Here is a 27,671-nt window from a genome sequence, read left to right as displayed (position 1 = left end):
TATCATGACCCAAATTAACTTGTAATCTGCCTTTTTCAAAATTCTCTTTCTAGATGTATACTGTAAAAATCATGCAGTACTTACTACATTTTTATAGGTGCTTTCCCTTCCATTTCCTTGTCTTATTTCTGTTATATAGTCACAGTACTTGTTCTGAAAATGAGCCTGTCCCAGTCTTAAACTCAGGGAGCAGAGTACCATTATTACTTTAAGTCTTCTCTGTTAGTCCTTAGAAGTAGCAAGGAAGTAACTGAAGTTTCCATCTGCTTTATAAACAGATATAGATTATAAATACTTCAGGAATCCCTGAGAAGTCAGCCCTTGACTGGCTTTCTGTGAGTCTAAACCATATTCTTTGGCTTTAATCCAAAGAAGGTACAGTTTATAGTGTTTATAAAATGAAAATCTTCTAGTCCTAAACATAAATATAATTGTAAAATATTACTAATATCTGTATATTTCCCTTTTAAATATTGACAGCTGAAGTTAGATCTTTAGATCTGAAAAGGTCCTCAAGAGATGCTCTGGTCCAGTTCCCTGGCTTAAGGCAGTTAAATTATCCCAACTTCTGTTAGAGACAACTCAAGGCCCACAGAAGTTATGAGACCTGGAGGTGGGAAAAGGGAGACAGGGGGTTATGGTAAAGATTGGTTGAAGAGCCATTCATGCATCCATTTATTCAGCACCTATTGTGTACTATGTGCCAGGCACTTTGTAGGCACTTGAGTCAGCAGAGAGCAGATAAAAATCCTGTCCATTCTAGTAGAGGGAGAAATAGATAAGAAACAAACAAAATAAGTAAATACGTGTAATGTCCATTTATTAGTACTGTGCGGAAATATAAAGGAAGGAAGAAGGATAGAGTGTATCATCATTGAGGGCTTGTGATACAGTTTGCAGTGAGGTAAATAAGGAAGCTCTCACTGAGGTGCCATTGAACAAGACTGGAAGAAGACGAGAGAGTAGCAATGAAGATACCAGGAAGACTGTTTCAAGCAGAAGGAACATCAAATGTAAAGGTCCTGAGGCAGTAAAGCCTCCACTATGTTAGAGGAAGAGCAAGGGCACCAGCGTGGCTGAAATGGAATGAGTGAGACGTAGAGCAGTAGAAAGTGGGGGCAAGACCATTGGCCTCACAGGCTAGCATAAGGACTTTTGACTTTACTTTGATGAGAAATCATCAGAGAGTTTTGAGAAGAGAGACAAGATCTAACTTTTCCCTTCAAAAAGGGCAGTCTGATTGCAGTGTTGATAGGAGACTGTGAAGGAGGTCGCAGTAGAAGCAGGAAGACCAATTACTGTGCTGTTGCAGTAACATCTCGGGGTAAGATGGTAGTGGCCTGGATCAGGGAGGTAATGGTGAAGCTTGTGAGAAGTGGCCAGATTCAGGATAGATTTCTGAAGAATGTCAACAGAATGGACTCAGTACATTCATGGATTCTAAGTGGGAATATTCAGCCATGTTAAACCCAAAGAATGTTAATTACAGAAATTTTAGACAGGAATTTTAGACATGGTACAGAACTGATGGGCAAGACTTGTCAGTGTGCTCAGTAATTTTCTGATGAATTATTAAAAGCATGCTCTGGACTTTGGGCTAATACTCTTACCCTGCATATTAAGTGAAATTTCAGCTTATTTCAAAACACTCTTAACTTCCCTAGCAGTTTTTTATAGTTCATAAATATTCTCTGTAGATTTTATTTTGTAAATACATTGTTTTTTGTTCTCAATGCCTGCATTTCTCTTCAAGGTAGAAAATGTTGTTAGCCCAGATAAATCGAGATTCTCAGGGAATGACAGAGTTTCCTGGAGGAGGAATGGAGGCTCAACATGTCACCCTGTGCCTGACAGAGGCAGTAACTGTGGCAGGTGAGCAGTTTCATTTGAAGGGATCGTGTGGGTTTGGAAATATTTATCTTAAGGGAAAATGGAAACTCACAACTGTAATTACTTTGTTCCTCCTCCCTTAGCTAAAGGCAATGCAAAGCTAAGCCTTTTAATGAGCATTTTTACCTTGGTGTAGATGCTGGGTACAGTAGGCTGTAGAAATATTTTTTTGTAAATGCTTTAAGAAAGTCCACTTGAGTCTAAGTTAAGCAATCTGCCTTTTGATTCATTTTTACTTAAAAACTTAAACAGCATGCACATATGATAGTTATTTAAAGAAAATAACTTTCGTTTTGTAATAGATGGTGACAATTTAGAAAACATGGAAGGTGTAAGCCTACAAGCAGTAACACTTGCTGATGGTTCTACTGCTTATATACAGCACAATTCTAAAGGTATGTGCTTCATACACAGCCCATTGGTTATTACTAGCAATTCATAACCTCAGAGTTGGAATACCTAGCAATTACACTTTTTCCTAACCCCTCCTAAAGACACTGTATATTGCATGTGTGTATATTGCATGTGGTAATTTTAAGTCATTTCAGTTTAACTTAAATTTTGTTTTGATAATTTGAGGAAACCTTTTGAGATATTTGGAACATACTCTATCAGAAGTAGTGAGGAAAAGGAGAGGGGGTTAGTGTCCTTGACCTATTATCAGTGAGACCTTTATCACTTTAAATTACTATTTAATGTTTTTACAAAATATGCATAGAAATAGACATTTGGTTTTGCTTTTATAACATTGTTTCTAAATCAGTGTTTACTTTGCGCCAAGAAATAGCCTAGTTCTCAAATTTCTTGTTTTTATGGAAACCTGATGAGCATATGTATGCATAATCAAGGGACTTGTAGCCCCCAAGGATAAGAATGACAACTAGCCTTGCATGCACTGATATATCTTTCTATCTTCCCAGTTTCAGCTTTGCTGTGATCAGGGTCCCTATTCCTAAGTGGTTCTGAAAGGTATATGGAGGTTTGACTCATGTAGCTTGCTATGATGAGCCACTCTTCCTCTTAAACTAATTGAAAATTGGAGGGGAGGAAGGATGGCTGAGGGAGGCTTTTCTGCTTTCTGTAGGATCACTGGATGTGTTATTGAATTGCCTCAGAACATTGAGGGAAGAAGCAAGATGAACATGATCTTAAGTAGTGTATGTTTTTATAGTTGATATCATTTTGAAATTGTATGAAGTTTAAGTTTTTTGCTTGTGCTAATTTATTGGCTTAAATCTTTTGTTTCTAGATGGAAAACTCATAGATGGTCAGGTCATTCAGTTGGAGGATGGTTCTGCTGCCTATGTTCAACATGTACCCATACCTAAAACTAGTAAGTATCTGATACTCACTCACCTTCCTGATTCTCAAACTTCAGTATTTTCTGCCTCTAGCTGCCTCTTACTACTTTAACTTGGTCCTGATCTCTAGTCCTCCTTCTGAAAGGAGAGATGGGCAGATGTCAAAGAGAGAATCTAAAGACTATTTTAACTTGAGACTTTCTCTCAGACATAATAGAAGTTACTAGACTGTACTCTGGAGATAAATGGGCAACAGTTTTAAGTGAACATTTCTATTATTTGAGCTAAATGCTACATGTCTTCTTATTTTCTTCTTTCTTTTCCCGTCTTTCAATTCTCCTTATCCCCTGGTATATATTCCTCAGGTATTATAAATATCTTTTTACCTTTAAACACTTATTCAGAGCAGCTTTGCTGAAATTATTTTTATATTCAAGGATCCTTAAAGCAAGCGTAGGTTTGTATGATGTGCTTATCGGTTTATTGACTCTGTTGCTGCTGAGTTATCAGCATATACTTGGATAACATGGGATCTAAATGTAAGCATTGTTTTTGAGCAGGGGACAGTTTGCGTTTAGAGGATGGGCAAGCAGTGCAGTTAGAAGATGGAACTACAGCATTTATTCACCATACCTCCAAAGGTAAATTAGCTCTGAACATTTGAATAAAACAAGGGAGAAGTGGGGTGTAGGAAAAATAAGACCTTTATTTAGTTGCTGAAATGGTGTTATGTAAAAGAAGAATTCTTCTCTCAAATATAAGATGGCAGATTTGGGCACAGTCTAATAAAACTCTCATAATGATTTGAGTTGTCCAGTAGCAGTTCAGACTAGCAAAACCCTGATTCCTGGGAAAACTTCAAATAGAGGCTGCTTTTAAAATATGAAATTAAAACATTTGAAAGCTAAATTGTGGATTCTTTTTCCTTTTAAATGTACTGTCTTTAGCAAGGTCCTTTGCCACTTGGGTTGGTCCTTAAAACTAAATAAAAATTTTAAAACTATCTAAAGTAAATATGGCAAAATGTTCATGAGTATTAACTTTGTGTAGGGGAGATTAGGGGATTGAGATGAAATGCATAGGAGCAATGAGCACAGCTCTGCAGCCAGACTATCTGGGTTCCAGTCTGGATCTGCTATCTTTTAGCTGTGTGCCCTTGAGCAAATTATTTACCCTTCTTATACTTCAGTTTCATCATCTGAAATGAAAATTATAATATACATCCCCATCATAGGGTAGTTGTAAAGACAAAATATACAAACATCTAAAGCACTTGGAGCAATATTTGTCACCAAGTAAATGCTCAATAAATATTATTATTATTTTATAAAATATTTTATTATAGAATGATTGTAAATGTTTTAAAAGACTGTTTAGTTGTGAAACCAAAGAAAGAAACTTTTAAAAATTTAGAATATTTTAATTTGTAAGTAAATTTATTAAAGATGAGGAAAAGTAAACTGACTTTTTTTTCTTTAGCAGTGGAAGTTGATCACAGGTTCACTGTAATTGGCTAGGTTTATTATTTAACAATGTTGTGTGCATCTTGGTACAGTTATTTAGAGGGAAAAAAAACATGGAGTCATACTGACATAAGTTCACATCCTAGTTTCTCTGCATAATGCTTTTGACTGTTAATTGTTAGTTTTTTATTTCCTGGGTCTTAAGAAAGTATCTTTACTTCCTCAAGCCTCAGTTTGCCATTTGTACAATAGGGTGATAAGTTTACCCACCTTATAGAATAATTATGAAGATTGAGTGAAATACACACATAAAGCACATGGGCCCTGCTCATAGTAGCTGCTCAATAAAACTTCATTCCCTGCTTCCTTTAAACATGTAATTGTTTATCACACTACCTTTAATTTAATGCCATTCTCTTCCACTCCCTCAGATAGTTATGACCAGAGTGCATTACAGGCAGTTCAGTTGGAAGATGGCACCACAGCTTACATCCACCATGCAGTGCAAGTCCCACAGTCTGACACCATCTTGGCAATTCAAGCTGATGGGACAGTGGCAGGTCTGCACACTGGGGATGCCGCCATTGACCCCGACACCATCAGTGCTTTGGAACAGTACGCAGCAAAGGTATAGCATTTTACAATGTCAAGAACATCCCAGGTAGAGCCGCTTTTGTTGTTGTTCATTCACCAAGTCATGTCCAACTCTGCAACCCCCTGGACTGCAGCACATCAGGCTTCACTGTCCTTCACCATCTCCTGAAGTTTGCTCAAACTCAAGTCCATTGAGTCGGTGATGCCATCCAACCATTTCATCTTCTGTTGCCCCCTTCTCCTCCTGCCCTCAATTTTTCCCAGCATCAGGATCTTTTCCAGTGAGTTGACTCTTCATATCAGGTGGCCAAAATACTGGAGCTTCAGCTTCTTTATCTTTCTTTAAAAGAAAAAAAATAAGAAACTAGAAATCTCAAAGTCAAAATGAGACAGCATCAAAGAGAAGGTCAGCATTTATCCTAAAAGAAGTAAGGGTAGAAAGAAATATTTGAATAAAAATAAAAGAATGAAGTAAGAGCTTATAGAAGGGAAATGGGTAGCAAGTAATTCACACACACAAAAATTCAAGGATGAGTGCCATGAAAGAAACAATGAGGTATACAGATGGAATTGCTTATGAATTATGAAGTAGACATTAGAGATTGGAAAAGGTGAAGGAACATCTTAAGTTTTATATCAGAGGGGCTGTGATTTCTCCTTGCATTGAAATTATATCATTTATAGTTTAAAAGTCCCCCCTAATTTTTATCATGAAAATTTTTAAACATACACAAAAATAAATAAGAATCCCCGTGTACTTATCTCCCAGCCTAAACAGTTATCAATATGTAAAAAATTTTTTAACTTTATTTTATTCTTATAGGTGTCCATTGATGGAAGTGAAGGTGTAACAGGTTCAGGAATAATCGGAGAAAATGAGCAAGAGAAAAAAATGCAGGTGTGTAAGGCTACTTTTTTATATTTGAATCTCTTTCTTTTAGCATTTCTGGACCCTTCTAGGGATGAAAGCAAGAATTGGAAACTTACTACCTCTTTAGAGAAATTTTTACCAGTTCAGAAAAACAGTGTGCCTTCGGCAACAGCTTTCTCCAGCTACCTCAGGTCTCAGAATTCATGATCTGGTTGAAAGTGGCACTAAAGAAGTAGAGAGATCACAGAAATCCAGATGAAGCCTGTGTTCTGGAGTCCAAGGCAGTTTTGGAGACCAGGTGGTCTTCTGTCTGCCCCACACATGGCAGTCTGTGAATCCTTTTTCTGGGCCTTTAACCCTTACTGTGATTAAACTTTGCTACTTTGGTTGTTACGTCTTATTGTTTCTTTTGCTTATAATTGATTCCTTCAATACTTCCCTTTTCAACTTCTAGAAAGAGGGTCCAGCTTAGCTAATTATCATTGTTCCTTCTGGTCAAAGCTGTTTCTAACCTCTTCTAGCAGACACCTTCCTGGGCTGCTGATGGCCACGGTCGGCTGCCCTTGATTCAGACGCTCACCTTGGGTCCAGTCATTGTCTGTCCCTTACCAAGTTAATAGCCTAGAGCAGAGTCAGTGCCTCCGCAAGTACTGTAGTTAAGTACAGAGTAGTCACAGAAGCATTTTGGAAGCCCTACTGAACAGAACTGAACAATTCAAAATTCAAGATTATGTTTTGAATTTATGTGAAAAAACATAAATGTGTTTGAGGGTAGGTGTTTGTATGAGTGGGCGTTCTTGGATTTTATATAATCATTGTAGTGTATTCTTGCTTTAATGCTGCTTCTTTTTGTTCTTGGCGATTAGTTCTAATGTTTTGTTGACTGTTCTCTCTTGGCAGATTTTTTTTTTTTTTTCATTCTTCCAAGAGTTTTTATCGTATTTAATTCCTAAAGTTATTGCTTCAGGACCACACTTTTTAAAAATTTACTTATTTATTTTTGGTTGCTCTGGGTCTTCATTGCTGCACGTGGACTTTCACAAGTTGCAGTGAGCGGGGCCTACTCTGTTGCAGTGCACAGGCTTCTCATTGTGGTGGGTTCTTTTGTTGCGGAGCACTGGCTCTAGGTGATTGGGCTTCAGTAGTCACGTCACACAGGCTCAGTAGTTGTGAGGGCCACACTTTTTAACTTGAGCATGTTGCTGCTACTGAAATGTAGCTAGTCACAACTGGCATGTGCTATGAATCTAAAATAATACCAGATTTCAAAGACTTCTAATGAAAAAAGAATATAAAATATCTCTTAATAATGTCTCCTATTGACAACATGTTGAAATGATAATATTTTGGATATATTAGATAAATAATTACTGAAATTAATTTCACCTATTTCTTTTCATTTTTAAATGTAGCTACTAGAACATTTTAAATTATATATGTGGTTTGTATTTGTGACTCATATGTCTGTTAAGAGCTGGACAAGAAGTTCCTGAATCTTCCATCCTCTAAAAAATTGTGTACCGTAGTTAAGGTTGAGGGCCAAGTACATGGTGTTAAAAGGTCAAAATGTCCTATAGTCATTCTGCCACAGTTGCTTAAGAGGTTGTAACTCTGTGCCTGGCTGAACTTTAAAGAGGTCTGTACCTAACACAATAAATTTTTTTTATAGTCTTGTTTTAAAGCTTTAGTTTTTTTTCTATTGTGATGTTTATAGTGTAGAGCTTTCTCTTTCACCTATAACATAAGCATACTTGTTGTGCTGCTGAGCTGACATCTTACTTGAAATCAGATTTCATAGGACAGCAAAGACCTAGAGTATTAAAAGCATCTGCACTCAAGGGAAGGTGGTTTTGCCCCTAGGGGACGTTTGGCAGTGTCTGAAGACAGTTTTGGTTGTTACAGGTGTCGGGCATCTGGTGGGTAGATGTCCTGCAAGGCATAGGACAGCCCACCTCAATAAAGAATTATTCTGTTCACAATGTCAGTAGAACTCAATGTGAAAACACTCATCTATTTAAAGATGTCCACGTGTTCAGTTGTAAGAACTGTAAGGATGATGGGATGTATGTGTTTTGAGGAGGCTATAACTGTTGTGATTACCCTCATGATGCACCACCCTTAGTTAAGCAGAAAACAATATGGTATTAAAGTAGCATGTGATTTGTTAAAAAAAAAAGGTCTGAGTCAAGCTTCCATCCTGCTGTGTAGTAGCTGTGTGACTGTGAGCAAATGACTTAATTTCTTTGTATCTGAGATTTCTTATTAGCTAAATGAGAATAATAGCCTTTGCTTTACTCATCTCATAGGGTTATGAAGACCAAATGAGAGTTTCATTTGATTAGTATTTTAGGTAATACATAAGAGAAGGCAATGGCACCCCACTCCAGTATTCTTGCTTGGAAAATCCCATGGATGGAGGAGCCTGGTGGGCTGTAGTCCATGCGATCTCGAAGTTGGACACGACTAAGCAACTTCACTTTCACTTTTCACTCTCATGCATTGGAGAAGGAAATGGCAACCCACTCCAGTGTTCTTGCCTGGAGAATCCCAGGGACAGAAGAGCCTGGTAGGCTGCCATCTCTGGGGTCGCACAGAGTCGGACACAACTGAAGCAACTTAGCAGCAGCAAGCATTATGAAACATTGTTGATGCCTTTACATGTTCTATAAGAACCCAAGGCCCTTGTTCATGGTTTCCATCAGTTTTGACTTCATTAAAAACCAGTTTTATTTATATTGGAGATCAAAGTCCTTTGGCTTGGCAGCTATTTGTTTGTTTTAAGCCACACCATGGAACTTGTGGAATCTTAGTTCCCTACCAGAGATTGAACCCAGGGCCCCTGCAGTGAGAGAGCCAAGTCATAACCACTGGACTGCCAGGAAATTCCCTGACTTGGTGGTTTTAATCAATCAAAGCTCTAATAACTAGATAACACAGAAAGCCCATCAATCTAGCTCAAGAAAAAAAAGAGGTATGTTGTAAGAATGTATCTTGTAAGAAACTAAGAATTGGAACAGCTATACATCACAGGAACCAGAACTGCAAAGGAATCAGGACTGGAGGCTGATATCACTCCTCCTTTTTCCTTCTTCTGCCCTCTTCCATGGCATCTCTGCTCCCTTTTTTTCTCTGCAGACAGGCTTCCTCTGCATCTTCATTGAGTGTGCATTTGGTTTCACCATAGCCATGCTTTCTCAGGTTTACTACCCACAAGCAAGTCAAGATTTCCCTGGAGAATTTGTGGACTCAGCTTGACTTTTTAAGCCAGGCCATATAAGGTATACCTCATATGCCATCTTCCCTGATTATCAAGGTCTATGGCTAGGGTGGCAGATTCTCCCAGAACATGGGTTGGATAATTATCGCAAAACTCATTCAGTATAGACATTTTGAATGTGGATCACATTTCATATATATTTTCTGGGGACTTCCCTGGTGGTCCAGTGGTTAAGACTCTGCACTTTCAGGGCAAGGGCACAGAAGTGATTCCTGGTTGGGAATCTAAGATCCCATATGCTGTGCAGAGCAGCAAAAAAAAAAAAAAAAAAGTATGTTCAGTACTTTTATCTAGCTATGTGATCTTGAGCAAGCAAACCTTGCTTTTCTTAGGCTCTTTTTTTCATTCCTAAAGGACTGTATTATATCACTGGTTATTAAGCAAAGGCCAGCATGAGTTTGAGCTGTGGGACTTTTGCAAAATAACCCAAGACCAACTTCCAGAGATTCTATTGGTAGGTCTGGGATGGAACCCAGGATTTTAAAATATATATACATTATTTTTAGTGTCTTTTTTTAATCAGAGACATATAAAGAAAAAAAACAAAGACCATATCTTACTCTACAGATAGCTATTGTATACTTTTTTTTTAAGTAATCATGGTTTCATGTTTATATTTAGAAATCCAAAAATAAAGAGACATAAAATAAAAAGTGAAGGACCTGGATAAACAAGGTCCTGCTTTAGCATGGGAAACTATGTTCATTATCCTGTGATAAATCATAATGGAAAAAATATGTATATAGATATAGGGTTGGCCAGAAAGTTCATTCAGGTTTTTAGTTACAGTGTATGGAAAAAACTGAACAAGTTTTTTGGCCAACCCAGTATGTATAACTGAATCACTTTTGCTGTACAGCAGAAATTAACACAGCATTGTAAATCAACTGTCTTTCAATAAATTTTTTTAAAAACTGAAGGACCACTACCTTGTAGTATTCACTGTATAAAACCAGTGAAGATTTTTTTGTTTTTTAAACTCTTCCTGGCAATGTTGACATGTCCCATGGTTCCCTAAAGGTCCCTCTGTTGCCATACTTCTAGTATTCCTTTTGAAAGAGAACATACTTTAAGAAATGTTTCCCATTGCTTTCATTTTGTTCTCCCAAGGAATATATTTACATCCTAATATGCAAGTTTATATACAGCAAAAAATAAAAACTGTATCTGCCATGTGCATTAGGCCATTATTGTAAATTGAATTTTACTGAATGAGGCAGCAAAAGGTACCAGTTATCCTCTGTCCTATGTCTATCACTCTACAACTGCATAAACTCTGCTGGCAGCAGCCAGAATGCATTTAGCTGATTTACACTGTGTAAATGAATGCTGTGTGAGATTTCATCTGACAAAGGAGTTTGACTCCTTAAAGTTTAAGAAAGGAAAAATACCACTGATTTCACATAATATGTTCCTTTTAAAAACTTACTTATTTTTAATTGGAGGATGATTACTTTACAGTGTTATATTGGTTTCTGCCATACATCGACATGAATCAGCCATAATATATTCTTTATACAGATAGGCAAATAGGCCCTGCATAACTTGCACAAGGTCACATAGTGAATTTATGACAGAGCTAAGGTTATCTCTTAATTCTCAGAACATACATTAAGCATAAAATAGTAATGAAGTCATTTTCTGTAAATGGTTTTAGAAGCTAATTAGTATTCACTGGTAATAGCTTCTGAATGGCCCTTGAGACATTTCCCTTGTGATAACACACCAGGTGGTTTTTTTTTTTTTACAAGGACCAGTTAAATACCTAGGCCTAGTTTATTAATTTAGCTTTCGAATTTTGAATTCTGCCCATTTTTGTCCTTAAAGTATCCGCAGAATCACATGTTGTGTTCTGTCCCATTAGTCAGTTGGCCTGGGTTGGCTTCATCACTGCATGGTTGGGAGTCATGAATTAGGAGTGGTTTCATCACTGCATGGTTGGGCTTTTGCAAGCTTGCGTTAGCCTCCTTGCCTCTTCTTTTTATTTATTTATTTATTTATTTGTTTGTTTGTTTGTTTATTTTTTATTTATTTATTTTTTTTAACCCTCTTACACTGTTGGTGGGAATGCAAACTAGCCTCTTCTTTCTTTGACTGTGTTCTGCACCATTACCAGTTTTCTCTTTTGAAACACAGAGCTGATCTTGGTCAATCCCTTGCTTTAAATTTTTTAGTATCATTTACTTTCATTATCTAGGTTTGCACTCCAGAATGACACCTAAAACTCTTCCCAAATGTGGGCTTAAACTTCCCTTTCTTTTTTATGGCATTAATTCTATTATATAGATATAACGTTCTTATATTAAGTTTCCATTTCTTCCAGACACACTTTCATACTTTTGGTGATACTATTCCTACTGCCTGGACTGCTCTTCCCACCCCTTTTTTTCAACCTCCAGATTTTTTCTGTAGACAGCTTGCCCTAACCTACAGTTCTCCCAACTTTTGAATTTTGTCCCTCTAGAACTTTGCGTGGGCTGCCGTGATAGCAATTATTATATTCTATTATTGTCCTTGATTTATAGGACAGTTTAACTAGCTAGACTGAGAACCCTACCAAGGCAGGGGCCATATCACTTATTATTGTTGAAGTAGGTACTTAACCAGTCATTTGTCAGACATTTATTATTTCAGAACTTCAGCCATGGTAGAGTCAGAGGTGGGTAGAAAGGGAAGTTAGTATGGAAATAGGATAAGAGAGTGGTAGACATAAAGCAAGTTCCAAAAAGAATAAAATAGTTTGAGAACTGAAAAGATAAATGTTGCTTGGGATTGAGAGATAAAGGGTTTTATAAGGAAACATTTCCAGTAAAAAAGGAGAGGCTTCCCATTCCATTCAAACATTCTATACATGGAGATAGAAAAGGTTTTTGACTGTGTGTCCCTTGGCTGTTTGGAGATTTTTCCAGATGTTGTTTAGTCTCTGAGTCATGTCTAACTCTTTGCAACCCCATGGACCATAACTGGCCAGTCTTCTCTGTCTATGGAATTCTCCAGACAAAAATACTGGAGTGGGTTGCCATTCTCCAGGAGATCTTCCTGACCCCAGGATCGAACCCAAGTTTCCTGCTTGGCAGGCAGATTCTTTACCACTGAGCTACCTAGGAAGCCCGTTGTGTGTTTTATTGCATTGCTATTTCAATGGTTTTCTTTTAAGAGGTTCCTTTTGCTAGTTGGTGTTGCTATGGGTACTCATCCTATTGTATTTTGCAAGAATGCCTTTATGCCGGGTCTGTTTTGGATAATTAGAGCTACTAGTGGAAATAGTTCTGTTGCAAATAGTGCTTACTAGTAATTCTCATAATACGTCAGTGCTAGTGACTTCAGTTGGTTTAGAAATAAAAAAACTCTGTTACCAGCCTCACTTCTGCCATGCTGACAGAGACTTGAAGTCCTCAGTAGTTCTTCCAAAACTGGAGCTTCTGCCCCTTATGTCACCATCCCTGAGCTGTGGACGTTAGGATAAGAGCAGAAACAAGTACATTTTTGGAAAACATTTTGAATCCTCCTAACAGGTTTTAAATTCAGTCTTAACTTCATTGTTTTGGCTTAATTAAATTAAATGCCAAACCTCTGATAATTTGTTTCATGCCAGAAATAAAACTTGTCCTAGGAGAGAATAACAGAAAAGATTCAGGTGTGGGCCTTTCCAGTATAAAGTGCTGCCACCACCTGGTCTGAAGGTGTGGGCTGTTGGGCTTAATCTTTCAGACCTGGGAGATGATAAACTTCTTGGTGCTTTTAGAAAGGAAGAGGAGGAAACAGCAAGAACTCTTTTCTCCTGATTTGGAGTCCCATGTTCAATTAATTTTTGCCTTTAAAATTTGTGTAAAGCTTAATTCCAGTTCTGCTAAAATAAAACTTATACACTAATATATATATAATATATATATAAAATGCTAAAAAAAGATATTAACAGTTATTTTTGGGATGCTGGAATTACAGCTCACTTGAACTTTACTCTTTGCTGTGGTAACCAAATTCGCCCAATGTATATGTGTTACTGTTATAATCAGAAAAAAATCACAGTGAAATTTTTAAAATAATAGTTACTTTTTAAGGGAATCATAGAGACTCTTCTGGTTCTTGGAAATAAGAGAAATTTTCTTATTCAAATTACCATTTATTTCCTTTTAATTTTACTAATATATATTTCATGTACTATACAATTCACCAGTTTAACATGTGCAACTCAGTGGTTTTAGCAGATTCACAGAGATGAACAGTGATCACCACAGTTTTAATTCTAGAACTTTTTTAACACCCCCCAAAAGATTTTTAGTTCCTTTGAATTATGCTTGTATAGTTAGTGGTATAAACCCTTTACCCTAGCACTGTGAGGTATTACGGCATATATGATATAGACTTTGACTTTGAGGAACTGCTAGGCTAATGGGGAAGAAAAGGAAATACAAATTCTTTAAAATAAGACAGCAGCATCAAGTGCCAAGTCCATGATACAAGCTAAATATTACAGAGATGCTGAGGGTTTGAGGAATCTGCTCTGTTTAGAATGATGAGAACAGGCATCATGGATTTAGAAGGATGGAATTTCCTAGGCAGAGAAGATGTGGAGTTATATCTTTTTTTCTTGTAAAGATACTTTCAAGCTTCACCCATTAGGAAGTGTGCCCATATTTTATCTAGATATTTTAACAACATAAGCCTATCGTTACTTAGAAAATTGTGCCCTGCAACATTTATTAATATACCATCATACATGAACATAGATAATTACTAGCTTGTAATTCAGCAATGACACTGAGATCCACTGCTTGTTTTTCCTTTTATTTCCTGATTTTTTATTTTTTATTGAAGGATAATTACTTTACAGAATTTTGCTGTTTTCTGTCAAACCTCAGCATGAATCAGCCATAGGTATCCATATATCCCCTCCCTTTTGAGCCTCCCTCCCGTCTCCCTTCCCATCCCACCCCTCTAGGTTGATACAGAGCCCCTGTTTGAGTTTCCTGAGCCATACAGCAGCAAATTCCTGTTGGCTGTCTATTTTACATATGGTAATGTAAGTTTCCATGTTACTCTTTCCATACATCTCACCCTCTCCTTCCCTGTCCCACTGCTTGTTTTTTAATTGATTTAACGGTTACAAGGAAAAGCCTAGGACAGACTCTGTATAGCCATCCGTGTCCGTTTTGTGAAGACTGTACCACACCTTCTGTACTGTTATCCTCTAATGCGGGGCTCTCTCTGTCCCCCCAACGCTTGTAGCTCCTCCACACTCCCTCCCCCCAACCCTGTAACTCCTCCACACCCTCACCTCCCACCCGCCACCATTTAAGTGTGTATTGCTGTAGTAGATCATTGCTCAGAATGATGAAGACCTGCCATTCCCACTTAGAATGATGAGGATCTGACCATTCCCAAAGTTTAGACAGCTCCATTCCAAAACAACAGAATGATTTTTAAAAGTTGTTTTGTCCCTTCAGTTCAGTTCAGTCGCTCAGTCGTGTCCGACTCTTTGCGACCCCATGAATCACAGCACGCCAGGCCTCCCTGTCCATCACCATCTCCCGGAGTTCACTCAGACTCACGTCCATCCAGTCTGTGATGCCATCCAGCCATCTCATCCTCGGTTGTCCCCTTTTCCTCCTGCCCCCAATCCCTCCCAGCATCAGAGTCTTTTCCAATGAGTCAACTCTTCGCATCAGGTGGCCAAAATACTGGAGTTTCAGCTTTAGCATCATTCCTTCCAAAGAAATCCCAGGGTTGATCTCCTTCAGAATGGACTGGTTGGATCTGCTTGTAGTCCAAGGGACTCTCGAGAGTCTTCTCCAATACCACAGTTCAGAAGCATCAATTCTTCAGCACTCAGCCTTCCCTTACAGTATGGTAAATAAAAATTTTAAATTATCTACCCTAGAAAACTTTATTTAATCTAAATATATCCTGTGAGTAAATGAAATATATTAAATCATAGTGTTGTGCAGATTTTTAAAAATATCTAGGTGAAACCTGAAGATGGAGGGAACATTCATTATTTAGAAGCTTAAATATTTAGCAATAGAAATAAAATTAATTTTTATCAGTTCTGATACCAGAATCAGATTCCATGAAGCATAGTCATTTCCTTCAACGCAGGGTTTATAAATATGAAAAAAAAGAAAAAAGAATAGGAATAAAAAGCACCAGGCAATTGAAAATATATTTATGAAATTTTTATTTACCAAAAACTCCATGTTGATGTTCAAGTGATAGGGGGTGTGACAGAACCTCTTTTGGAACTGAGAGTTCTCTTTAATAGAAACAAAAGAGATTCTAACAGCTCTTTGAAAAAAGTTCCAGTAGAGTCATCTGTTTCACTTTGTTGTGTCTTTTATTTTCAGATTTCTCTCTCAGCTTTTAGCATCTGTTGTATCTCATCAGTCATGATGATATTTGCTCCATTATTTTGAAATCTTTACAATATAAAACAGCTTTTGGCAGAGCTATTTTTGAGCCAAGTACAACAGTCTGCACAGATAGGACATGGTAGCACCATCACCACATGCCCACAAAGTAGAAAGTAATTTTTCAAGTTTCATGGTAACTTAATTTCTAAATCATCATCTTTAAAAAAACCTCTGTGGCAATTTAGTTACCAATTTGTGTCTGACTCTTAACAACCCCATGGACTGTAGCCCACCAGGTTCCTCTGTCCATGGGATTTCCCAGGCAAGAATACTGGAGTGGGTTGCCATTTCCTTCTCCAAAAAAGACCTCTAACATCAGTGCAGTTGTTTAAAGTCTTATGGTGTTCAGTTCCACAGAAGGGATCTTCGAAAGTGATAGTGTGAAAGTGTTAGTCGCTTAGTCGTGTCCAGCTCTTTGCAACCCCATGGACTGTAGCCTGCCAGTCTCCTCTGTCCATGGAATTCTCTAGGCAAGAATACTGGAGTGGGTAGCCATTCTCTTCTCCAGGGGATCTTCCTGACCCAGAGATCGAACCCGGGTCTCTCTCCTGCATTTCAGGCAGATTCTTTACCATCTGAGTCACTTTTTTCCCCACAGAATAGCATCATATGGATCCTGATGTCTCCCACAGGTGACTCAGATGGCCTAACCCCTTCTTTTTCATTGCTTTTGAAATTGAAAATGACTTTTACATTGTTTTTAGAACATATGTACATATATATATTTAAAAGCATTATTTTATATATACTGTATTTTAATGGAGAAGGAAATGGTACTCCATTCCAGTATTCTTGCCTCAGGAATCCCATAGACATAGGAGCTTGGCGGACTACAGTCCATGGAGTTGCAAAGAGTCAGACATGACTGAAGTGACTTAGCACATTATATTTCCAAAAATATTATTATATATACATATTATATCATTTTTTAAATTTCGGAATTTTTAAATATTAAAAAAAATACACGCACACAGTTACTGGAATATGTCAAGGAACAGCTGCATACAGCGGACCAGTGTATGCTGCCTGGCTTAAGTTTCAGTTTCCAATCTGAGTGCTGATTATGCCCCCTTGTGGATCTCCTGTTGACTTCTTCCAGAGCTCCTGACTTCAGCCACATAACAGAACTAACCCGACTGGCTCAGGATGATAGAATCTTCATAAAATGATGACCTGAGTCTGGAAACCCACATTTTATCTTTTTTTTTTTTTCTGAAAATTGTAACTTCATCTACTTTATTTCTGTGTAAATACTTAAAATTGTACTTTTTGTTTCATCTAGATTGTCTTACAAGGACATGCAACAAGAGTAACTGCTAAATCTCAACAGAGTGGAGAGAAGGCCTTTCGATGTGGCTATGACGGATGTGGAAAATTATATACAACAGCTCACCATCTTAAGGTATATACGAAGGAATGCTGTGTCTAGTCATGAGGATACCTAGGACATTAAACGCCAACTTGATGTAGTATTCAGATACCATTGTTCTCCCCCACCTATCAAGATACAAATGCTCACACTCATATACACACAAAAATCTGTGCAGATTTTAGAAATAAACTCTTTGAGGACTAGGACTCTGCTTTCTTCATCTTTGTCTCCCTTGTGTCCAGCATATGTCAGAGCATTTATAGGTCCTCTACATAGTTGAATAAATTTTTTTCAAATGTGAAATTTATGTAATTATATGAGAGATGTGGATATAATCACTCTGTTAACAGTGATTTGCTGCAGTCCAGCAAAAGGTGGTGTTGATTGTCCTGTCTGTCAAATACATAGGCCAAGTATTTTGATGGAAGCTAAATACAATATACCATCACTCATTAAAAATAATAGCTAACTTTTATTGAATAACTTACAGTGTGTTAGGAAGTATGCATTTAGCATATTTGGAATAGCAGCCCCAGAGCCCATCTCTGCTGCCTGTCAGTATGTAACCTTGACATGTTGCTGCTGCTGCTAAGTTGCTTCAGTCGTGTCCGACCCTGTGCGACCCCATAGACGCCGGCCCACCAGGCTCCTCCATTCCCGGGATTCTCCAGGCAGGAATACTGGAGTGGGTTGCCATCTCCCTCTCCAATGCTGCTGCTGCTGCTGCTAAGTCGCTTCAGTCGTGTCCGACTCTGTGTGACCCCATAGAGGGCAGCCCACCAGGCTCCACCATTCCTGGGATTCTCGAGGCAAGAACACTGGAGTGGGTTGCCATTTCCTTCAGTGCATGAAAGTGAAAAGTGAAAGTGAAGTCGCTCAGTCGTGTCCGACTCTTAGCGACCCCATGGACTGCAGCCTACCAGGCTCCTCCGTCCATGGGGTTTTCCAGGCAAGAGTACTGGAGTGGGTTGCCATTGCCTTCTCCCTTGACATATTACTTGACCTCTTAGTACTTCATCTTCCTTATCTGTAATATTAGACCATAAAGTTTATATACCTCCCTCAATGAGTAGCTGTGAGAATTAAGTAAGTTAATTCTGTGCCTGTAAAGTACTGAAGAGAATGGCCTGGCAAGTGGTAAAAGTTCAGTAAATATCAGACATTGTCATGAGTATTCATTTGTCACAGCAGCCCTCTGTGGTAGGTACTATTATGCCCCCATTTTACAGATAGAACTTTGAGGCTGAGAGAAGGCAGATGCCACAGTCACACCACCAGTCAGTGGTGAAGCCTTGCTTCAGATCAAGGCCCCTTTGGCAGCAGGCTCCACACTCCTAACCTTATGTTGTGTAGAGTCTCCTTGTACTCCTAGCTCCCAACAGGTACATGTTCTGTACAAACACCTTTGAGCAGTCTAGAAAAGCTCACACCTCCAGTATTCCTATTCCTTACTTAAAATGAGTACATCTTAACATAAAGCACCTGGTTTATATTGAGAATTAGTAGTTTTTGAGAAAAGTTATCTTCTATCTTTCAAAAATAATGTACAAGCAACAAAATAATTCAGCAGCTGGGGGCAAGGAGGAAGTCTTTGTGGAGACCATCTACCTGCAGAATGCCTCGAGGAAGCAGACTTATGCTTTTGTTTTAATAACAGGTCCATGAGCGGTCACACACAGGAGACCGGCCTTACCAGTGTGAGCATGCAGGCTGTGGGAAAGCATTTGCAACAGGTAAAACCTCGAGTTATGTTTCTTGGTTCCACTCGGGAGTCAAGCAGAGACAGGTCAGAAGAAGGAACTGACCGCCTGCCTTGGTCTGAATTAGTGGGCATGCAGTGACTAGTTTTCCAGTCTCTCCCTTTCTTCCTTTTGTTCCACTTGATCTGTTCTCTTTGTGTTGTCATTTTTCTCCTCAGACCTGTTTCTGCCTACTGTGTTCATATTTCACTCCACACACTACTTTCTTTTAGTAAGAAACACAAAAGCTGAGCATTAACACTGACTCAGAGTTTAACATTAGGACAGACTCAGGGGGGAGCCATGATCTGGGGCTTAGCAGTAGGATGGGTCCTGCCCTGGGACACACGCATCAGGGCCAGGACTGGTGCCAGGCCTCCTGAATTCTGCCCTGTTCTTCACTCCATGCCTCCATTCTGCTTCAAGATTTTGGAGTATGAGTAATGCACATGTAATAAGATGGCTGCTGCTGCTAAGTCGCTTCAGTCGTGTCTGACTCTGTGTGACCCCATAGACGGCAGCCCACCAGGCTCCCCATGGGGACACTTTAAAAAAAGAAACACACAGTCTCTTCTAGTCAGAGATGAAACTGTTGAATTTTCAGCAGGACAGTCCCGATCTGTCATGCTCTAGTACCTGTTTAATAGTTATTCTGTTGTGTGTGCCTATTATATCCTTGGTGTTTACTGTACTTTTCAATAGCTTAATCTCAGTGGGCATGCTTACAGGAATCTTGTATAACTAAGTTTCTTTTAAATTTTTCTTAAAGGTTATGGATTAAAAAGTCATGTCAGAACTCATACAGGAGAGAAGCCATATCGGTGTTCAGAAGATAATTGTACCAAATCTTTCAAAACTTCAGGAGATCTACAAAAACATATCAGAACTCATACAGGTACTGGTGTGAAGAAATACTCTATCTAGGCGAGGAGTTCTTCATCTGCAGGGAGGGACTTGGGGAAGTGGTTTCTGGAAGCACTTCAGGGAGTCAGTATCAAGGGCTTCGCTTAAACTCATGAAACTCCATGTAGTTTGCCATTTGTGCAGGTCTGTTTTTTTCCAGGATGAGGGCCTGTAACATTGTTAGATTCTCAGTGGGTTCCGTGTTCCAAAAGATTAGCAGTGGCCCTAGACCGCCAACTCTGTTTTCAGGCATTATCTGAGCAACAGGCTTATTTACCTAGGATTATATGTCCACTTAGTAGCCCAACTGAGACCAGAACCTAAGGCACCCAGTTTCTTCTCAGTTTAGCCTGGCTTCTCCTGCTTTGACGTTACATTGAAGTCACTCAGTTGTGTCCGACTCTTTGCGACCCCATGGACTGTAGCCTACCAGACTCCTCTGTCCATGGAATTTTCCAGGCAAGAATACTGAAGTGGGTTGCCATTTCCTTCTCCAAAAGATCTTCCCGACTCAGGGATCGAACCCGGGTCTCTCGCATTTTAGGCAGACGCTATATCGTCTGAGCCACCAGGGAAGCACCTGCTTTAAGCTGCTCCTAAAAAAAGAAAAAAATCTGATGTCCTTACAGCCTCACAGAAAGAAAGGCTTGTTCCTTTCTTGTGATCATCTTTCCTACCCTTTAAATTCCTTCTCTCCTTTTCCTAAGGGGTACTTTGTTCAAATCTTCCTTCCCCTCCCCTCCTCTCCTTGTATTTGATTATTTGCAGATTGGTGTTATAAAGGTAATTATTTGCTTTGGATTAGAGTTGGAAGACTTTCAGAAACTGTTGATAAGAGATGCTGTTATAAGCTATTGACTAAGTAATATATTGATAGCATAAGGTCATTTAGTTTGAGATTTTACTACAGATGTTTTAAACATAATCTTACCACTTTGTCCCCAGGTATTTCTAAGTATTCTGAGATAATTTAGCAAATTTTCATGGAGGATTCTTCCTGTCATTAGTGTTTAACTTTTAGTTCAAATATGATTCCAGATCGGCTTTACAGTGTTCAGGAACAAAGCTGTAGGTCCCTGCTTCTATTTCATTCATGCTCTTGTTGTTATATGAAAGGCAGGTGTTTCTAAGATCCTGAGAATAATAATATATTCAGTGAGTATTTTTAATGTATATTATGTATGAGACACTAGATTTTAAAAAGACCAAAAATTTTTTTCTTTAAGTGTTATAGAATAAATAAAGGAGGAGATAAGCTTTTAGGGGATTCCAGGGCTATTTCTAACTTAATCCTTATGCTTGACTCTGTTTTTCTTTTGTATTTCTTTGTGGTATGTAGTTCTTTGTCGCTTATCTCAGTTCATTTTTTAGTATGCCTTTCTGGATGACTCCCGTCTTGGAAAGTCATGTAATCAGTGATTAGTTTTGAATACTATTCAGGTTTTCCTATGTAAATTTATGTTTGGAGTAGACAATACTGTTTGCAGAAAAAAATAAAACAAGAAAAACAAAGGGAAGCTCGATACAGAAAGGCTGTAGAGTCTGAGCATGAATGATCCTAAGCAGAATTGAAGTATAAGACATTTTAATTATCTGTGTATTTTTGTACCATTTAATGTATTTCCCTTTGTGTTTTCAGGAGAAAGGCCCTTTAAATGTCACTTTGAAGGCTGTGGTCGGTCTTTTACAACATCAAATATTAGAAAAGTGCATATTAGGACACATACAGGAGAAAGACCTTATTACTGCACAGAACCAGGATGTGGGAGGGCGTTTGCCAGTGCAACCAATTATAAAAACCACGTGAGAATACACACAGGTAACAGTCTCTAGTTCTTGGTCTTCTATCTTTCAAGGCTCAGTTTTAACTCCTGCCTCTCCCATAAACCATTTGCAGCAATCTCTTTCCTCCTTCCCACCACAGCAGTGGATTACATAACTTGAACAAACTTCACTTTAGCATTTATACATTTATTTATGCAATAGTTACTGCATGTCTGCTGTGTGTTCCCCTGCTAGGCATCAGAAGTGCAGAGATAGACAAAACATTGTCAAGGGCAGTTGATTTAGGGAGGGGTAATAGACATAATTGTTGCAGAGTATCTATGTATATATTTTTTACCAGCTTTATTGAGATATAATTCATACACTGTGCAATTCATCCATTAAACAATATGATTCATTGTTTTTTTGGTATATTCACAAGGTTGTGAGAGTCTTCCCTGGTGGCTCAGATGGTAAAGCATCTGCCTGCAATGCGGGAGACCTGGGTTCGATCCCTGGGTTGGGAAGATCTCCTGGAGAAGGAAATGGCAACCCACTCCAGTACTCTTGCCCGGAGAATCCCATGGATGGAGGAGCCTGGTAGGCTCCAGTCCATGGGGTCGCAAAGAGTTGGACACGACTGAGCAACTTCACTCACTTACTCACAAGGTTGTACAACCATCACCACAATCCAATTTTTATAGATATTTTCTTTCTTTTTTTTTTTTTTTTACTTTTTTGATGGTGCCATTTACAGCACAAAAGCTTTTAATTTGATGCTCTGCTTTGTGGATGTATTTTTTTATAGTTGACATATAGTTGATTTACAATTTTGTATTAGTTTCAGGTGGTTGGTTTTTTTTTTTTTGGTATGGTGGTTGTATTTTTGATGGGAATGGAGAGAAGCATTAGAGGATATATTAGTTTTATAAGAAATTTTTAGTGTATTATTTTTATTACTCATATTAAGAGTAAACTTCTGATAATTCAAAATTAAAAGACACTTAGAATGGAATGTTAATTGTGTAAGGTAGTATTTCTGAGGCTACATTCTATAGACCCTAGATATCTCTGGAAATATTTTCAGGCATCTATAGCAGTTGCTTTACTTTGAGAAAGGTACATTAATAAGTTTGGATACTGCTTGGGAATGGTTCATTAATAAGTTTGGATACTGCTTGGGAATGGTACATTAATAAGTTCGGATACTGCTGTCGCTAGTGAGGAAGGAAGATTTAAAGAAAATGTACTTTTTTGGAAAAACCTTACTCTGTCAGTGCTACAGAAAGAAGTTAAAGGGAGATGAGGCCACAGGCAAGGAGACTGATGAAGGGCCATTGGAATATGTGAAGTGAGTGAGATGGAGGAGGATAAAAATGAGACATTGAGAGGTATCAGCAGAGGACCTGATGACCAACTTAGTCATGAGGAATGAGAACAGCTTGTCATTCTCGCTTGTGTGATGGGTTCAGTGATAATGCTAACATGAGGAAGACCAGGTTGCGAAGGGAAGGTAATAGTGTGGGTTTGCAATATATAGTTCTCTGGGTTTCCCTCACCACCTGAACTCTCACCATCTGTATATTTACTGTAATGGTTTGTAAAATTTTTACTCATAATTTGATTCAAATTGAAACCCCACTATAATGAATCCACTTGATACATGCATTTTTCTATAAAAGGAAAAGATTTTAAGTTGCATATGAATCTAAATGAGAGAACATAGAATACACTGTAGTCATATTTCTAATGCAGTCATATCTTATACTCACATTGTATATTATACATTACTTTTTTATTATACATTACTGCCATCATCTTGCCTACATTATTTGTGTTTCCTAAGAAAGTGGAATATCCTGTGAAAACCTCAGAGGCCTGGAAAAGAAGGCTGTAGATTAGGAAAAAAAAAAATTGTCTTATGCTGATATAATCTGCATTGCTTTCTATCTTTAAGATTTGTTGTTCAGTTGCTAAGTTGTGTCTGACTCTTTGCAATCCCTTGGACTGCAGCACGCCAGGCTCCCCTGTCCTCCACTATCTCCCAGAGTTTGCTCAAATTCATGTCCATTGAGCCAGTGATACTATTGAACCGTTTCATCCTCTGCCCTGCCCTTCTCCTTTTCCCTTCAGTCTTTCCCAGTATCAGAGTCTTTTCCAGTGAGTTGGCTCTTTGCATCACATGGCCAAATATTTTTAAGATATTTCATTTTAAACTTATAGTACATGTTTGTGGTGTAGAAAGAAAACAAAATTCCTATTCTATACTCTGATATTATTGTGTATTATGCACAAACTTATACATGCTATTGAGTTCAGAGTGTTAGTAATTACATAAATGGTATTTTAAGTTCTTCATATTATGCAGACATTCTTGGTGGGTTAAGAGCCTTTTTGTAATATTTGGGGGAAATGGTTGGGGTTTTTTAGATGGATTGGGAAAACTATTTTTCCCATCTAAAGTAATGGAATATAGACTCATTACCTGAAAGTTAGCCATTCAGCATGTTTTATGGGCAAATTAGATTACAGTCAGAGGGATGCCTGCTTCCCAAGTGGCTCAGTGGGAAAGAATCTGCCTGCAATGCAAGAGATGCTGGTTCAATCCCTGATTGGGAAGATCCGCTAGAGAAGGACATGGCAACCCACTCCAGTATTCTTGCCTGGAAAATCCCATGGACAGAGGACCCTACAGTCCATGGGGTTGCAAGAGAGTCAGACACAGCAACTAAACAACCACAAAGAGGGATGCCTACGTTAAGTATGGCCATTATGATCTTTGGAATATGCAGGTAGAGTAGTGCTTTCAAATGTGGCTGTACATCGGATTCACCTTTTTAAAATAGACTGATTGCACAGATCCTGTCTGCAAAGATTCTGACATAGTTTTACTGAGGTGAGACCCAGGTATCAGTATATATTAAAAATCCTCCAGGTCTCTTAAATGCATACATGGTTAAAAGTCACTAAAGTAAGGCTATCCAGTGGTGGTTTAGTTGCTAAGTCGTGTTCGACTCTTGCCACCCCATGGACTGTAGCCCGCAAGGCTCCTCTGTCCATAGGATTTTCCAGGCAAGAATGTTGGAGTAGGTTGCCATTTCCTTCTCCAGGGAATCTTTAAAACTCAGGGATCAAACCCAGGTCTCTAGCACTGCAGGCAAATTCTTTTATCTATTGAGCTATCAGGGAAACCCCCTCAAGGATATCCAGTAGGTCATTGTAAATGTTGGCCTGACCCAGGAAGTAGGTCTGGGTTGGAAGAAAAGATTGGCTGATGATCATCAAGTAGGTAAAACAATAAAAGCCCACATTATGTATAAGTGGAGCATAAGACTCAGCTGTGTAAAATGCGGTCTATTTTGGAAGGATGATCGGATGACCGACCCAGCTGAGACTGCAGCTAGCTGTTAGGAAGCTCTAAAGTGCAACTCAGATCCATTTAGGTCTCCATGAAAAGATGTTCAACATCGCTGTCACCCAGGAAATGGTAAACAACCACAGTGAGATAGCACCTCACACCTGTCAGAATGGCTATTATCAAAAAGATAGTAACAAGGGTTCATAACAATGTGAAGAAAAGGAAACCCTGTTGCACTGTTGGTAGGAATGTAAATTGGTACAGCCACTACAGAAGGCAGTTTGGAGTTTCCTCAAAAATGAAACATAGAACTACCATACAATCCAGCAATTCCACTTCTGGGTATTTGAATGAAGAAAACAAGACACTAATTTAAAAAGATATATACACCCCTGTGTTTATTACAGCATTATTTGCAATATCCAGGATATGCAGGCAACCTAAGTATCCATTGATAGGTGAATGGATAAGTACAAAACATTTACATACAAACATACAGTGGAGTATTAGCCATAAAACAGAATGAAGTCTTGCCATTTGTGACAACATGTATGGACCTAGAGGGTATTATGTGAAATGTCAGACAGAGGAAGACAAATACTGTATGATTTCACTTAAATGGAACTTTAACAAACCAAATGAATAAACAAACATAAAGACAGACTCATAGATAAAGAAAACAAAACTGGTAGTTGCCAGAGGGCAGGGGATTGGTGGATGAATAAAATAGATGAGGGAGATTAATAGGTACAAACTTGCAATTATAAAATAAATGAGTTATACGATATGCAGCATAGAGAATAGAGTCAATAATATTGGAGTAACTTGGTATGTTGACAGACTTATCATGGTGATGATTTTGTAATACATGATATTGAGTCACAGTGTTCTACACCTGAAACTAATATAATATTGTAAATCAGTTATACCTCAATTGTAAAAACTATAGTTTCAAGACAAAAAAAAAAAAAAAAAAACAATGCCATCCTCCCCCCACCAGTGTATTTATATCTTGACTGTGGTTTGGTACCACATAGTGGCGGTCATTGCTCAAGCCTGAATATGAGTAGGGTTGGTTCTCTGAACTGGAGTTGCCCGACATTGTCCTGCCTCGCCTTGCCCTCATCATGTCTCCTCCACAACCATTCCCCAAGGTAAAAACTTCACCCTGCCCTGTTTTGAGAATGTGGGCTGGGCAGAGGACAAGACGCAGTCTCAAATACTTAATGTCTAAGATGTATATTACAGATTACCGTAGTGACTTTACTATTTGTGGGTGGTTTTACCATGTTTACCGTGAAAAAGATGGAGTTACCGTAGGAAGGTATAAAATGAGAACAGAGTAGGATATGCATATGTTTACACACATAAGCACATTTTAGAGACTGAGTTCACACCAGTACCTCCAATTCCAGTTCATTCCACAGAGCTCTTTCTTTCCTTCTCACATTCCATATTTGCATTTTCCTTGTTCCATAGTCAGAGCTCTGGCTTCCAACAGCATTTATACATTTATTCATTATTCAGTCTTTTATTATGTCTAAAATAGTTTCCAAGTTGTTTTGCCTTTCAAAATGTTAGTTGCTCAGTGATGTCGGACTCTTTGCGAGCCCGTGGACTGTAGCTTGCCAGGCTCCTCTGTCCATGGAATTTTCTAGACAAGAAGACTGGAGTGAGTAGCCATCCCCTTGTCCAGGAGTTCTTCCCAACCCAGGAATCAAACCCTGGTCTCCCGCATTGCAGGCAGATTCTTTATTGTCTGAGGCACCAAGGAAGCCCCGTCTTGCCCATAGTACTAGAATAAACAAGCATAGTACTAGAATTAACAAGAAGAGTTAAATCTTTGTAGTTTTCCCTATTCCAGGTAGTCCAAGACTGAGACTATCAAATAGTGTGTATATGAGTTACTGTCGCTTCTTCTCCCCCACCCTGGCCCCCATACTGGTTAAAAGTGTTCATTTAAACTACAGTTAGGGTAATTTGTTCCAGTTTGGTTTCCCCCACAGTGTTAGATTCCCAGGGTGTGGCACCCTCCCACTACATACAAACAGTGTCTAGATATTGTGATATTAAATAATTATTGGTAATTTTGTTCTTTATAAAAAGCATCCATCTTTTATACAGTCAGAAATACTCATGGATGAGATGGAATGTACATGGAGTTGTTTCAGAGAGGGTAAACGTGTGGCTAATAACCGAAACTGTATTGGCCATGAATTGATAGTTGAAGCTAAATGATTGGTTTATTGCACTCTCTATACTTTTGTATATGTTTGAAATTTTCTATAATGAAAAGTTCTAAAAATATGTGCAGTGCCTGTATTATTCTCAAACTGTTTCATGGAAAAAGAATTGCTTTGCATTGAATTGTTTTTAGTGAATATTTAATAGCTTTTGATTGGTTGCAAGAAGTCAAGTGAAGTTAATATGAAATATGTGTCCAGACTACATCTCATACACGTTTTAGAAAATGTTTGTTTTTTATCCTTATAAAACCCTTTGGGTAAGCTACATACATTATACTAATAATTACATTTATTTTTATTATTATTTTGGGCTGTACCAAGTGGCTTGTGGGATTGACCCCAGGTCCTCTGCAGTGAAAGCCAGGGAATTCCCTACATTTATTATTTCCATTATTAATATAGTATCACTAATATCTAGATTATCTAGTTATAAGTAACAACAGTTTCATCAATGCTTTTTTTTTGGCTGCTCTGTGTGGCCTG

General features: G+C 38.4%; 1 protein-coding gene across 3 annotated transcripts in view; it reads left to right on the top strand.

The window, feature by feature from the left end:
* Positions 1–27,671, top strand: part of ZNF143 (zinc finger protein 143) — a 60,804-nt gene that overhangs the window by 16,651 nt on the left and 16,482 nt on the right. The window contains exons 2-11 of one of the 3 annotated variants that reach the window (XM_040258406.1): positions 1,758–1,872; positions 2,193–2,285; positions 3,140–3,223; positions 3,752–3,832; positions 5,086–5,282; positions 6,072–6,146; positions 17,089–17,208; positions 18,836–18,911; positions 19,687–19,812; positions 21,460–21,639. In XM_040258406.1, the coding sequence (XP_040114340.1) occupies positions 1,758–1,872; positions 2,193–2,285; positions 3,140–3,223; positions 3,752–3,832; positions 5,086–5,282; positions 6,072–6,146; positions 17,089–17,208; positions 18,836–18,911; positions 19,687–19,812; positions 21,460–21,639 (1,147 nt within the window). Of the gene's footprint in view, positions 1–1,753; positions 1,873–2,192; positions 2,286–3,139; positions 3,224–3,748; positions 3,833–5,085; positions 5,283–6,071; positions 6,147–17,088; positions 17,209–18,835; positions 18,912–19,686; positions 19,813–21,459; positions 21,640–27,671 lie in introns of all 3 variants that reach the window. The other 2 variants (XM_040258405.1, XM_040258407.1) reach the window with 2 other exon arrangements.

This window comes from Oryx dammah, unplaced genomic scaffold (genome assembly GCF_014754425.2).
Source record: "Oryx dammah isolate SB20612 unplaced genomic scaffold, SCBI_Odam_1.1 HiC_scaffold_17, whole genome shotgun sequence".
NCBI lineage: Eukaryota > Metazoa > Chordata > Mammalia > Artiodactyla > Bovidae > Oryx > Oryx dammah.
This window is presented reverse-complemented; position numbering and strand designations above follow the sequence as displayed.